The sequence below is a fragment of the Nelumbo nucifera genome, chromosome 1 (assembly GCF_055504915.1).
Source record: "Nelumbo nucifera cultivar China Antique chromosome 1, China Antique-T2T, whole genome shotgun sequence".
NCBI classification, from domain to species: domain Eukaryota; kingdom Viridiplantae; phylum Streptophyta; class Magnoliopsida; order Proteales; family Nelumbonaceae; genus Nelumbo; species Nelumbo nucifera.
Genome location: NC_142649.1, coordinates 13077841 through 13092387, shown reverse-complemented (window position 1 = coordinate 13092387; position 14547 = coordinate 13077841). Strand labels below are relative to the sequence as shown.

The 14547-nt window shown below is 39.4% G+C and overlaps 1 protein-coding gene across 3 annotated transcripts in view; it reads right to left on the bottom strand.

Annotated features, from left to right (window-relative positions):
- The window catches only part of SHH2 (DNA-BINDING TRANSCRIPTION FACTOR 2), a 45264-nt gene that overhangs the window by 16375 nt on the left and 14342 nt on the right, over nt 1-14547 (bottom strand). For 2 of the 3 annotated variants that reach the window (XM_010276866.3, XM_010276865.2), the window contains exons 3-5: nt 2846-2931; nt 2682-2727; nt 2449-2590 (exon numbers count right to left, since the gene is read on the bottom strand). In XM_010276866.3, the coding sequence (XP_010275168.1) occupies nt 2449-2590; nt 2682-2727; nt 2846-2931 (274 nt within the window). Of the gene's footprint in view, nt 1-2448; nt 2591-2681; nt 2728-2845; nt 2932-3069; nt 3135-14547 lie in introns of all 3 variants that reach the window. The other variant, XM_010276869.3, reaches the window with a different exon arrangement.

Here is a 14547-nt window from a genome sequence, read left to right as displayed (position 1 = left end):
GATAGATAAATCCATACATCTAAAACATATTTAGTCTTTAGAGGTAGAGAAAAAAAACTACATTTTTCAATTTTTTGTTAATTTATATTTCCCCAAATATCATCATAAAATTTCCATAAATCTATTGATAACAAAAAAAAATTGTGATTTTCAATGTAAGAAATGTAGATCAACATAAATTTATACATTAAAGAAAAAGAAATCACAAGATATTATAAAAAATTGAAACATTTTACTTATTTTTGCCAAATTTTTTCAAAATTTGAAAAATCTTGAAAAAAAATTAACGATTCACACTTGTTTCTTGCAAATTTTTGCAAATCTAGCATTTTAGGAATGAGGTTTGGAGTTTTAGAGTCATTTGGGATTGAAAGAAGGATTATTTCAGGGAAAAGAATCTTGCTTTCCCCCTTTATTTCTTTTTAGTTTTTGGTCGTATCTTTTTTGTCGATACGCTACCGATACGCCTCAATTACGCCCCTGATACGGGTCCAATAAGCATGAAAAAAGACGAAACACCCGATTTCCATGTGTATCCTGTATCTGTTTTTCAAAGATACGATACGATACGCCCTGTATCGGGCATACCGTATTGAAATTTTAAACCTTGCCCACAACACAAAAGAAACTTTTGATGGGACCATAGGGCACCATATCTTAGACCAAGGAAATCTGCCACCCCCTCCCCCCCCTAAAACAAGCCCCTGTAACATGTGCAAAATAGATGAAGTGATGTAAGGCATCTATTTTGCACTGCCAGCCACAGCACAAAAGAAACTTTTGATGGGACCATAGGGCACCACATCCTAGGACCAAGGAAATCTGCACCCCCCCCCCCCCGAAACAAGCCCCTATAACATGACCTTACTGAGAAGTTCTTCGAACTTTTCCATGCCCAAACCCTTTTGTCATCTTGGTTCCTGTTTACCTTGACATCCTAGGACCAAGGAAATCTGCACCCCCCCCCCCGAAACAAGCCCCTATAACATGACCTTACTGAGAAGTTCTTCGAACTTTTCCATGCCCAAATCCTTTTGTCACCTTGGTTCCTGTTTACCTTGACTTCCTGCAACGTCTGTAGTAGCTCTAAGCTCTACAGCTGACTCTACCACCCAATCATTTAGGCTCCTCCTAAGGGCCCCACACAAATTTCGTCATCTTGGACTTCATAATTTTCCTTCACTAGAGTCCTTGTTGAGTGCCAAATCAAACAGTGAGGGAAATACATCCTTCAAATGTCTCTCCATGCACCATACATCATTTCAGAAGTCCTCCCTTGCTCATCGCCAACTTCCAGTTTAATGCTTTTGATGAAATATCATTTCTCAATGCCTTCCCAGACAACACAACCATAGGAGTTGTTAACCAGACCTGGATCACAATCTCTGTTTCTGGTCCCATGTTTTGAATGATCATCCTTTTCCATAGACTATTTTGCTATTGAGAACATCTCCACCACAAGAGCAAAATTAGATTCTTTTAAACATCTTACTACCAAACACTAAAAAGTGCTTGTCTTATAAGCGTTCATTCAGACAGTGCTTATTAAAAAGCCCGTTTAGAGAGTAAAAGCCCCCCAAACGCAGCCTAAATGAAGGTGTGTCAGCAGTTCGGGGAAGTTTTTTATTCTTTTTTACTTTTTTGTTAGATTGCAGTATTGCAGTTTGGGGAAGATTGTAAATAGGGGTCTTGGAGGCTGGAGAGATAGATGTTTGGTTTTGAGGATAGCAGTTGAGGAAGCATAGAATTGAGGTTTGCAGGTAAGATATGGATGACCGGTTGCAGTTGGATTGGAGGGTGATCAGCTGAAAATGACGTGAGTTATGTTATTTTAAGCAGGCATTTTCAGATTTTGTGGAGAAAGGAATTGAGTTTATTTGTTTGGAAAGGAGGAATGAAAATTGAGTGGGTGGGGATGAGGTGAGGGGTATCAAGCAGTCAAGTTCGCATTTACTGGGGGTGATATCCCATCACTTGTCCCTTTGTAATACTTTTTTTATTTTTTTAACATTTTCTTTATGATCAAAAACACACAAGAAAATGAAGACAAATTATGAGGAAAAAAATGAAAAAAAGGATTTACACTGGGAAATCTTATTATAGTTGCCATGTTTTAATTAGTCTATGAGATGTGTCATAAAACATATCCTCTGCATTGACCAATAAAGCTATTACATTTTTTCTTAATAAAAATAATGGTAATCATTTTCTTTTGCATTTCTAATTCAGTCATTAAGCTTCTGTTTACTAGTCATTTAGCAGTGTTCTTTAGATGTGGTTAAGAATTACAAGTTGTTTGTAAGTATTGCATGTCTATTGGTCGCGATGTCTTAAAAACAAAGACCAAGACCATAACTATAAGATGGATGCATTTACCCAATAACCACACTTCCATCAAAACCCAAAGCATAAAGCAGAAATTAAGGCAATATAGTTTATAAAAAGTACCAGCAGGAACAGTTACAGGCTGAGGTATATTTCTCACTGGAACTGTATCATCCCGAGGCATAGGTGAGACACTCAGCTTCCCAGGAGTCTTGATTGATTTTGCCCTCTGAGCATACCTTCTGTTTTGGAACCAATTCCACACCTGAAAGTGATTCCAAAATAAGCATAAGGTTCCGGAGAAGTGTTCTGAAAGATTTCCTTTCTACAGACAAATTAACTGCAAGGTCTCTGACCTGCTTTGGTTGCACAACAATCTTTCCTGCTCGTTCAGGAGATGCACTACACCCAAACATAATTATGTTACCTTTTCCTCTCTCCCAATTTCATTGTGACAATATTAAGTGCTAATGCTCTTATAGGAAACAAGCAAGATATATAGGCAACAGCAAAGTGATACCTAAACTTTTCAGCGAGAGTAAGGAGCACTTCCCGACTTGGTATTGTATTATTAACTTCTTGCAAACAAGCTTCCATCTCCGAAACCTTATAAAAGAGAAAAATATGACATTTTACCACAAATAGTTTTAACTAAGATACATATACAAGTATAGTGAGTTCCTAAAGAAACCAAACTTGCTACAGTATCCAATTGTCAATCAAAAGCATTGAAAATTTGAAAACCTTCGCATGCAACAGCAACGATGGTTATGTCTCGTCAGTCATCACTTATTTTGGATTGCATACACCTTCAGGGGGAAAAAGAAAATAAAGAAAAATAAGAAGGAAAAAATTGCAATATTCTAATTGACTGGTAGTGGTCAATTTTTTTATGCCAATCAAATATTTCAAATTTTGAAGCTTAAGAAATACAAACATGTTAAACAATATTAAATTCAGTGGTTTGATAAGAGCTATGATGTATCCATCCATACAAGGTGTTGGATCACGTATTCCATCAGGTATCAAGGCAAGGACCAAATATGGTCCATGTATCCAAACATGGACCCAACCCAATGGATTAATGTTATATTTCCCCTGGGCTATCACACTTCCTGCAGAGGAACTTGGGCTGCAACCGAACAAATAGATAAATTTCTAATGTCTCTGAAGGAACATATACTAATGAAACAAGTGACCCAAAACACGGATCTCCTAAAGGATATTAATCCATTTATTTACCTGTCCCCAAAAGGATATAAATAAGTCTGTCTATATGACACCCAAGGTATTGCAACTATAAATGCCAAAATTTTCTATCATTATTCCAAGCATTAGAGATGTGAAATATTCTGAATTATAGGCAGGTATTCATTTTAATTAATCAGATTAGAGAAATTAATTAGAATAGCGTAAAAAACATGAAACCATCAAGTCTATCCATTAAAGGAAGAGCCAGACACAGAAAGCCTCCCAATCAACTAAGTCAAACTGAACCAAATTGTGCAGGCATTCTTGGAAGTAGGTCTTATTGGTGGATGTCATCATATTTGAATTAGGGACTTTTTTTTTGATAAGTAAAGAAAAACTTTCATTAGAACAAAGAAAAAAAAAGAGGTTTACAATCTGATGGGCAACAAGTCATCACCCAGATACTAAACAAACTGAGAAATCAAAGTAAGTTTTCCACATTACATATTTGAATACCCAAAACCTCCCCCAACTTATTCCCCAAATCCTCCTTATCAATTTGCCTAAATTATGGGAGCACCAACACCCAATCTGCCACAGATCTGCTACCTGCCTGCGGCTACCATCCTATCCATACTGCAAGCTTTGTCTTCGAATATTCTTCTATTCTCTCCTTCCATATGTTCCAACATATGGCATGTCAACAGACCCAGAGCAGAATACAAAATTATGGGGATGAAGAATGGATGATTCAACCCTACCCCAAGGGTCCTTTATATAGAAAGTAAAATTACAGAAATTACAGAGAGGCCCTTGCAGGGCTGAAGTGAAAATAATAATAAATAAGAAAACAATACAATGAGGACTACAATAAAATGGTACATCAGGGAGTTTATTCAGACTCCCCCTCAAACTGATGCAGAGGCATGAGCATCTGTTTGCTTACTAGAAATAAGTGTCTAGATCTCATCATGGCCTTTGTGAAGATGTCAGCAACTTGCATATCAGAAGCAACATGAGGAAGAGAGATAGAGTTTGCAAGAAACAGAGCGCAGATAAAGTGGCAGTCCACCTCAATTTGCTTTGTCCTTTCATGAAAGACAAGATTAGAGGCAATCTTAATAGCACTAGTGTTATCCACATACAGAGGAATGGGCGTAGGAGAGGAATGACCTAACTCCTTGTAATCATACAAAGAAGAGGAATAACAGAGAAGAGAGAGAGAGAAGAGAGGAGAGGAGAAGAAGAAGATGAGAAAAGATATGAAGGGTCGAAAGAAATTGAAGCTGGTGGCACCCAGCTTCTCTTTTATTTAAAAGGTTTTATAACAATTCTAAGAAATTGCAAATAGGCCCCTGGCACCCTAGCAGCACACCCTAAACAAAAGAAAAGAACATGCTCCTAGCAATCTACGCTGACAGCATTGTAACAACATCAATAAAGAAAAACAATTTAAAACTAACAACACTCCCCCTCAAGCTGGGTTGAATAAATCTATCATACCCAACTTGTCACACAACTCATTGTGTCATAGGTGTGGTAGTCCTTTTGTGAGAACATTAGCAAGTTGCTCCTTAGATTTGACATAAGGGGTGCAAATTTCTCCCTTTTCCAACTTTTCTCTTATGAAATGCTTGTCCACCTCAATGTGCTTGGTCCTATCATGTAGGACGGGATTACTAGTAATGTTAATGGCTGCCTTAATGTCACTGTAGAGGATTGTGGACAGTAAACCCAAGTTCACCTAGAAGGTTCTTCAGCCACCCCATGTGTCATAGCTCTATTCTCTGCTTTAGCACTTGACCTTGCCACTACACTTTACTTCTTACTTCTCCATATCACTAGAATTCTTCCTACAAAGGTACAGTGCCCACTTGTGGATTTTCTATCATCCACAACTCCTGCTCAGTCAGCATCTGTGTAGACTTCCACCTTCAGATGATTATGTTTGCTGAATAGTAACTTTGTTCCTGGATACTTCTTCAAGTACCTAAGAATCCTCTCTGCTACCTCCATGTGTTGTCTTTTAGGGGAATGCATGAATTGGCTTAGGACCCCAACTGAGTAAGCAATGTCTAGGCGAGTCATGGTCAAATAAAGCAACCTTCCCACTAGTCTTTGAAATTGTTTCACATCTTTTAGTAGTTCACCATCACAATTTCCTAGCTTATGGTCAACATCCATAGGGGTATCGGTTGGCTTTGTACCTAACTTGCCTGTATCTTGTAACAGATCTAGGATATACTTCCTTTGAGCGATGAAGATGCCCCTTTTTGAGCGGGCAACTTCAAATCCAAGAAAGTACTTTAGGGGGCCCAGATCTTTCACTTCAAATTGAGAGAGTAGGAATTCCTTCAACTTTTGTATTTTTGTGCTCTAGTTTCCTATAAGGATGATATCATCTACATACACTATCAACACAGCCACTTGTTCCCGATATCTCTTCACAAAGAGAGTGTGATCAGATTGACATTGCTTGGACCCCACTTGTTGAACTGCCATACAAAATTTATTGAACCACGCTCGAGGAGATTGTTTTAGACCATAGAGAGACTTTCTTAGTTTGCACACCTTACTTTCACTTCCTTTAGCACAAAAACCAAAGGGTTGAACCATATACACCTCCTCCAGATCACCATTCAAAAAGGCATTCTTAATATCCAATTGATGCAATTTCCAATCAAGGTTTGCAGCCAATGATAGGACACATATTGAGTTCATCTTGGCTATTGGGGCAAATGTCTCATCACAGTCAACACCATAAACTTGGGTATACCCCTTTAGCTACCAGCCTTGCTTTGTACCTTTCAATTGTCCCGTCTGCCTTGTGTTTCACTATAAACACCCACTTACACCCCACTGGGTCTTTCCTTGTGGAGGGCATTGATCTCCTTCATATCATCTGTCCATCCAGGGTATTTTAAAGCTTCTGCCACGTTTCTGGGTATGGGAATACTATCAACTACAGATAGGAAGGCACGGTGAGAAGGGGAAATGTGGTCATAGAACATATACTGGGTAATGGGGTGTTTGGTGGTGCCACACCTTTGTCACAGTGCTGGTCTCTATGGCATTGACGTTGAAAGATACGAAAAGGAGCGAGATACGGAATAGAAGGAAGGAAGACTTGACGAACATGGGCCTGCTTCTCCTCTTCCACATTACTCTGAGGAGAAGCAGGGAAAAATGGTTCAAACTCAAAAAAGGAGACATCCATGGAGACGAAGGAACTTATGGCCAACGGAATCAAAGCATCAATAATACCCTAGAAAGACACATGGAATAGACTGAGGATCCAATTTACCACGCGACGAGGACAAGTCATGGACAAAGGCACAACAACCAAACACCCTCATGGGAATTGAAAAAAGAAGAGACTGAGGAAACAATGACCGATGAGGGGCCTTGTAGTTTAACACTCTGGAGGGCATGTGGTTTATGACATAAGCAACAGCAAGTACAGCATCAACCCAAAATTGCTTGGGAACATTCATATGAAACATCATCCCTCGGGCCACCTCAAGGTGTCTGTTCTTTCTTTCTGCAACACCGTTTTGTTGTGGTGTTCTTGCACATGAGCTTCTATGAATCGATCCATGGGAAGCAAAGAACTCATTTAGTTCACCATGGAAATATTCCTTCGCATTATCGGATTGAAAAATCTAAACTTCCACATGGAATTGTGTAAACACCATTCTTTGGAAATCTCTTACGATCTTTGGAACTTCATCTCTATTACGCATGGGAAAAATCCATGTATAACGAGATAAATCATAAATCAATGTGATAAAGTACTTATACCCACCCTTCGAGGTTATTGTAGTAGGCCCCCACACATCAGAATACACAATATGGAAAGAGAAACTTGATCTTTTATTACTTGAAGAAAATATTGTTCTACATTGCTTGCTCAATTGACACGTTTGACAATGGAAATCTGACACTGAACAGGACTTAAATAAAAATGGAAACAAAGACTTTATTATTTCAAAAGACACATGTCCTAACCGATTATGCCACAAAACAATTTGACCCTTATTTGACCGACTATGAGACTCTGAAGATGACACCGAGAAACCAGCCTTGTTGTCGAGAGTGTAGAGACCATCCACTAAGCTTCCTCTACCAATCGCCCTCCTAGAAGTTAGATCCTGAAAAATACATGAATTAGGAAAAAAGGTTACACTGCAGTTTAATGAATTTGTGATACTACTAATAGAAAGAAGGTTGATAGGTAGCTGAGGGACATGCATAACATTACTCAGGTTAAGTCCTTGAGGAAGGGATATTGATCCCTGACCTACAATGGAAGAAAAAGAGCCATTACAAGTCTCACTTTATCCTTTCCTGACAAAAGGTTATAAGAACTTAATAGGTTTGGCTTACCGGTCATGTGATTAGAAGCCCCTGAGTCAATGATCTAGGGGGAATCTATGGTTGTGGAGACATGGAAGGCAAAAGTTGCATTACCTGATGTAGACGCAAATGAAGTAGAAGGGTTACCAGCAGCTGATTGGTCCATCTAGCGTAAGGCCCTACCATATGATTCCAAGTGACTACGGATGGAGTTCATAATGTCTTCCTTGGGGTCAAAACCAATGAAGTGTTCTCGAGTAGTATCAGTTGGCACCACAACAGACTGAGTTTCTTGGGTTACCACATTTGCTGCGTTGTGTGTTGTATTAGGCTTCTTCTGACTTTGTACCTTACCCTGTTCTTGTTTCTTTACAGCTCACTTTAGTCTCCCATGGAGCTCCCAACATGTGTCACGTGTATGTCTTGAATGACGGCAATGAGTGCAGAACAACTTATCCTTGTCATCGGCTTTCTTGGAATCATTTTTCTTTCCCAGATTATTTCCACCTGTTGCAACTATCACACTGAACAAGGGCATACACCTCTTGGACTAAGGGCAACTCTTTACTTCCTAAAATCTGAACTCTAAGGGGTTCATATATGGGGTTAAGTCCCAACAAGAAGGTAAAAACCCATTGTTGAGAGACCAACCTCTTTATAGGCTCTACCATCATCCTCATGTTTCCATTCTATAGCTTGATAGTGGTCCAATTCCTTCCACACTGAGGTAAGAGCTGAATAATAAGCTGATAAGATGTGGTTTCCCTGTTTACAAGTTGAGGATTCAGTTTGCAACTGGTAGATCTTAGCAAAGTGCCTTTGATCTGAATAGGTGATCTTGGCTTGTTCCCATATCTCATTTGTAGTATCTGCCCACATAAAATTCTTTTTCACATCAGATTCCATGGCTACAAGGAGCCAAGACATCACCATACTGTTTTCTTGGTCCCACCGATCATGTTCAACAGTCCCACTCTTGGGTTCTTTCACGCTTCCATTTATGTAACCAACTTTTCCCCTTGCTGTTACATAATTGGCCCATTCCAGGTAGTTTAAACCATTTAAAGGAGTTATCGCCATAGGAAACATCATGCTTTCAGTCCCCATACCTGTTGTACCATGGGTTGATGTAACCCCAGGTGATGCAAAATCATCATTCGCCAATTTCAGAGGCAGGTTTACAAGCCAAAACAGGAAAACTACAGGTGCACAAGACCATTCCTCACACCAGTACAATTTCTAACAGTCACAATTAAGGTACGAAACACCACACCCTACTTCTAAAAACATGTACACATTGCTGCAGCACACAAACAATCCAGGAAGAAGAAGAATATTGTTGTACCAAGTATATTGTTGTATATTCCACACTTGACAGACTAATTCTAGCATATACCTGGACAAAGGGGATCACACACACCTATACAGCTTTTGTACGAAGGTGCAAGGAACATAACAGGGTTTCACAGCATCAGCCGAAGGTCAAAAAAGGAAGTTTGTAGGTCTTCACAGCATCTGTCGAAGGAACGAGGCCTTCATAGCATCAGTAGAAGGTCAAAAACAGAAGTTTGTAGGTCTTAACAACATCAGTCAAAGGAACCAAGTCTTCGCAGCATCAGCCGAAGGTCAAAAGGATGTTTTTGAATCTTCATAGCATCAGTCGAAGGACGCAAGGAAGCTTCATACCATCGGCTTCCACCAATTAGGGTTACCTTGGTGCTACGACCAAGGAAGAACCCAGAAGAAGAAACGAAAGTTATTTTTGATCAGTCCGATTTGAAAATTTTGTCTTCACAATCCAAGAAAAGAGACCGATGCCTGGGTTGAGTGAGTACTTCTTAGCGAAAGAAAACTCCTATTGCCTAGCATGTTGCTCTGATACCATGTAATCATACGAAGAAGAGGAATAACAGAGAAGAGAGAGAGAGAAGAGAGGAGAGGAGAAGAAGAAGAAGAAGATATATGAAGGATCGAAAGAATTTGAAGCTGGCGACACCCAGCTTCTCTTTTATTTAAAAGGTTTTATAACAATTCTAAGAAATTGCAAATAGGCCCCTGGCACCCTGGCAACACACCCTAAACAAAAGAAAAGAACATGCTGCCAGCAATCTAAGCTGACAGCATTGTAACAACATGAATAAAGAAAAACAATTTAAAACTAACAACACTCCTGAAATAAAGATTGAAAACAAACAACTTCACTAGAAACAGATGATATTGCCATGTACTCTGCTTCCGTAGAGGACTTGGAAACAGTCTATTGTTTCTTGCACTTCCATGATATTAGAGTCACCCATGAAGACACACCAACCAATAGTGGAGCACAGTGTCGGGGCTTCCAGCCCAATCTGCACCAACATAGGCCTTTAATTGGAGAGAAGAAGATGAAGAGAAGAAAATACCCTTTGATAAAGAACCTCGACTATAGCGAATGATTCAATGCACTGCAGTCAAATGAGGTTGACGAGATGCAAAGACAAATTGATTAACAACTTGAACTGCATGTGAGATGTCAGGATGAGTGATGGTCTAATAGATGAGAGACCCTACAAGTTGCCGATAGTGGGAAGCATCAGGAAGCAAGGAGCCTTCTGATTTGGATAATTTGACATTTAACTCCAAGGGAGTATCAACCTGTTTATTATCAGTGAGGTTGGCCAACTTAACAAGATCAAAGGCATACTTGTGTTGGCAAACAAAATAACCTCGAGAGCTCCATTGGACTTCAAGTCCCAAGAAACGATTAAGAGGGTTGAGATCCTTCATTTGAAAGGAACTACGGATAAGAGACTTGAGGTCCTGGATTCCTTCTATATCATCTCCAGTCAATAGTATGCCATCCACATAAAGTAAGAGAATGGTAAGGCCTTGAGGTCTTTTCCGAACAAAGAGAGAGTAGTCAAATGCACTTTGGCTATATCTGGCTTGCACAACATCTCTGAATTTTTCAAACCAAGCTCGAGGGGCTTGCTTGAGCCCATAGAGGGACTTCTTTAGTCGACAAACAAGGGAGGGATCACTACAGTACCCTAGAGGAGGTTTCATATATATTGTTTCCTTTAGATGCACGTGTAAAAAGGCATTTTTCACATCCAATTGAAAGATTGTCCAAAAGTGAGTGGCAAAGATGACTAAAAGAACACGGACTGTAGTAATTTTGGCAACTTGAGCAAAAGTCTCTTCATAGCCAATGCCATACTCCTGCTTATATCCCTGTGCCACAAGCCTGGCTTTGTAACAGTCCAGAGACCCATCAGATTTCAGCTTAATGGAATAGACCCATTTGCTCCCAATAATAAAGCCATCTGAAGGTGCTAAGACAAGGTCCCAAGTGTCATTCTCATGCAAAGCTTGAACCTCTACATCCATGGCTTCTTGCCACTAAGGGCTGCTACTAGCCTGTTGGTAAGAACGGGGAATATCTATAGAGGTCAAAACAGTAGAGAAGGAACTATGATTTGAAGGAAAATCATAGCAGTTAGGTGGTCTAGAGATACGAACAGAACGACATAAAGGAATAGGAGGAATAATTAAGGAATCTAAAACTGGGGCATCACTTACAAGGTTGTCTGTGATGGGCGAAGGATCCGAACTAGGAGGAAGAGAGGTCATAGGTGTAGGAGATGGACCATGAACCCGCTTGTGAGAGAAGACGAGAAGTTCCTTCGCAGTAGTGGATGATGGAGTATCTTGTTGTTCAAAATCAAGCAAAATTGAAACATAGGGTGCAGATGACTTGGAAATTCCTGAAAAAAAAGGAGATATGCTCAAGAAAAATCACATTTCAAGAAATACGAATCCGACGTGCTGAGGGATTGTAACAAATGAATCCCTTGTGGTTCAGGCTATACCCCATAAAAGCACAATGACAGACTGAGCTGAAAGCTTTCGACATTCATGAGGACGAAGATGAACAAAGCATAGACACCCAAAGACATCAAGATGGGAAAGATCTAGGGGGATCCAAACATCTTTTGATGAGGAGAAATGTTAGCAAGCATAGATGATGGGATACAATTGATCAGATATAATACAGTGCTAGCAGCCTCAACCCAGAATGTGGGAGGCCCATGTGATTCTTGTGGGAGAGTCCTTAAAACACTAAGAATGTTACCATTCTTTCTTTCTGCTACACCATTTTGCTGAGGAGTGTCTGGGCAGCATCGTTGGACTTATATGCCATGATGTTTCAGGTAAGCCAAAAATTCTCCGTCACTGTATCCTCCCCCCAAGTCTAAGCATAAGGTTTGCACATTCACTTGGAAACGAACTCGAACAATGTTATGAAACAACCTAAAGGTTGGAAAAACTTCTTATTTGTGTTTGAGAAGGTAAAATACAAGTGTACATGGTACAATCATCAATGAATAGCACAAAATACTTGTATCCCATCTGAGAAACAATAGAAGAAATCCAAACATCACTATGAATAATTTCAAAAGGCGAAGTAGCATGTTCAACTCAGTGAGTGAACAGTAAAATATGACTCTTACTTAAACAACAAGAAACACAAGATGTATCAAAGGATTTCATAGAAGGAATTTTAGTTTTAATAAAACCAGACACAAACAAGTATTTAAGTTTTTCATAATTTGGGTGGCCCAAGCATTTATGCCACAAATCCTAAACATAGTTTCTCTAACTCAAAACAGGACTCGATGTAGAAGAGCTCAAAAAAGTAGAGGATGATGCTGATAGAGATTTCTCAAACTCCAATGCAAACAAGCAGTCCATCCTACACCCCTTCACAAACAAGTATTTAAGTTTTTCATAATTTGGGTGGCCCAAGCATTTATGCCACAAATCCTAAACATAGTTTCTCTAACTCAAAACAGGACTCGATGTAGAAGAGCTCAAAAAAGTAGAGGATGATGCTGATAGAGATTTCTCAAACTCCAATGCAAACAAGCAGTCCATCCTACACCCCTTCCCTTTCACTTTCCCAATGCACCGGTCCTGAATCAAACAACCATCAAAGGAAAAGGTTAGAATATGACCTTCATCAACTAATTGACCAACTGAAATAAGGTTGACAGTAAGTTTAGGAACAATGAAGGTTTTAGCAATGGAAAAGGAATTTGAGGGGGAAAGTTTGATACACAAGTCATCACTCCCAATGATGTCAAGTTTCTCACCATTAGCAGTGACAATGTGTCTATGGTTGGTCTCAGAAAATCTGTTTGAAGGTTCAGGATAGGCCCCAATCATATGATTTGTAGTATCAGAATCAATTATCCAAACGGGAGAAGAGCAATAACCGGAGAACTGACGAGATAGGCCGATAGCAAAAAAGGTAGATGCGATGGCAAAAGATTCCAGTTGTTGTATCTCTTCCTTATTCATGGAAGCAGAGGATTCTCCCTTGGCAATAGAGGTATCGGACGCTCGTCCCTCAAACGCTTGATAAGCTCATGGCTAATTCTTCTTCATGGGTCCCTTGGGTGGACGAATTGGGCAATCTGGAATGATATGTCCATGGTGTTCGTAATATGAGCAGGCATTCTTCTTTTTGCAATGAGAGGCTATATGTCCATAACCTTTACATTCAGTTTTAGAAGGATCCTTTCCACCAGATTTCTTATTCTCTCGTGCAAGAACAATACCAATCCCTGAATCATGATGTTTTTTTTTATGAATAATAATAAATTTATTGATTCAGAAACATATTTAGAGTGAGTTCATACATCATCCCAGCGAGAGACGCAAGCTATAGCCCCTCCTTGAAACTTACAAGTAAACTAGGAAAGAAAAACAAGAATCACAACTAAGCCCAAAATAATTCTTCCCTATTTACTCCTTGCTTAGCTAACATATCTGACAAAGTATTTGTTGATCTCCCCACCCACTGTACAGTGACCAACATATTCCTTGTCAACCAACTAAATTTCTTCATTTCATTCTTGTATTGCCACATAGCCTCTTCAGAAATTTTCAACTAACCCACCACCACTTTGGAGTCCCCCTCAATTATTAGTTGTTGTACCCCCAGCTGGTTTGCAAATTGCACCCCTTGTACAGCAGCTAAGAGTTCCCCTGAATCAAGATGTTTCCCTTCTATGTTTGCAGCAAATAGGAGTCTAGTTTCTTCCCTCAACAACTCTCCCATCATAGAGTCCAAGTCTGGAAGAGTTCCTCTACTCAAAATATTTGACTTGATTATTTCATACTCAGGTCTCAGCCTCATGAGAAATTGGTTAACTTTCCTATTTTCAAAATGTTTCTGCAAATATGACACATTCAACGGGATCAGAGGGTTCAGTATGAACAAGTTCATATTCAGCCCAGAGATCAATAAAGCCTAAATATTTGACTTGATTATTTCATACTCAGATCTCAGCCTCATGAGAAATTGGTTAACTTTCCTATTTTCAAAATGTTTCTGCAAATATGACACATTCAACGGGATCCGAGGGCTCAGTATGAACAAGTTCATATTCAGCCCAGAGATCAATAAAGCCTAAATAGTATTCTTGTATCTTTTTGTCCCCCTGACAATAAACAAAGATTTTAGATTCAATCTGGTATTGTTGTGACATATTGGACTGATGACAAACCTTTTTCAAGTAGGCATACATCTCATAGGCAGTCCTCAGTCTTCTCATAGGAACACTAATGTGAGGCACAATGGAGCTCAAAATCCATGACTAACTTTCCGTTGTCAAGCTTCCATTGTGT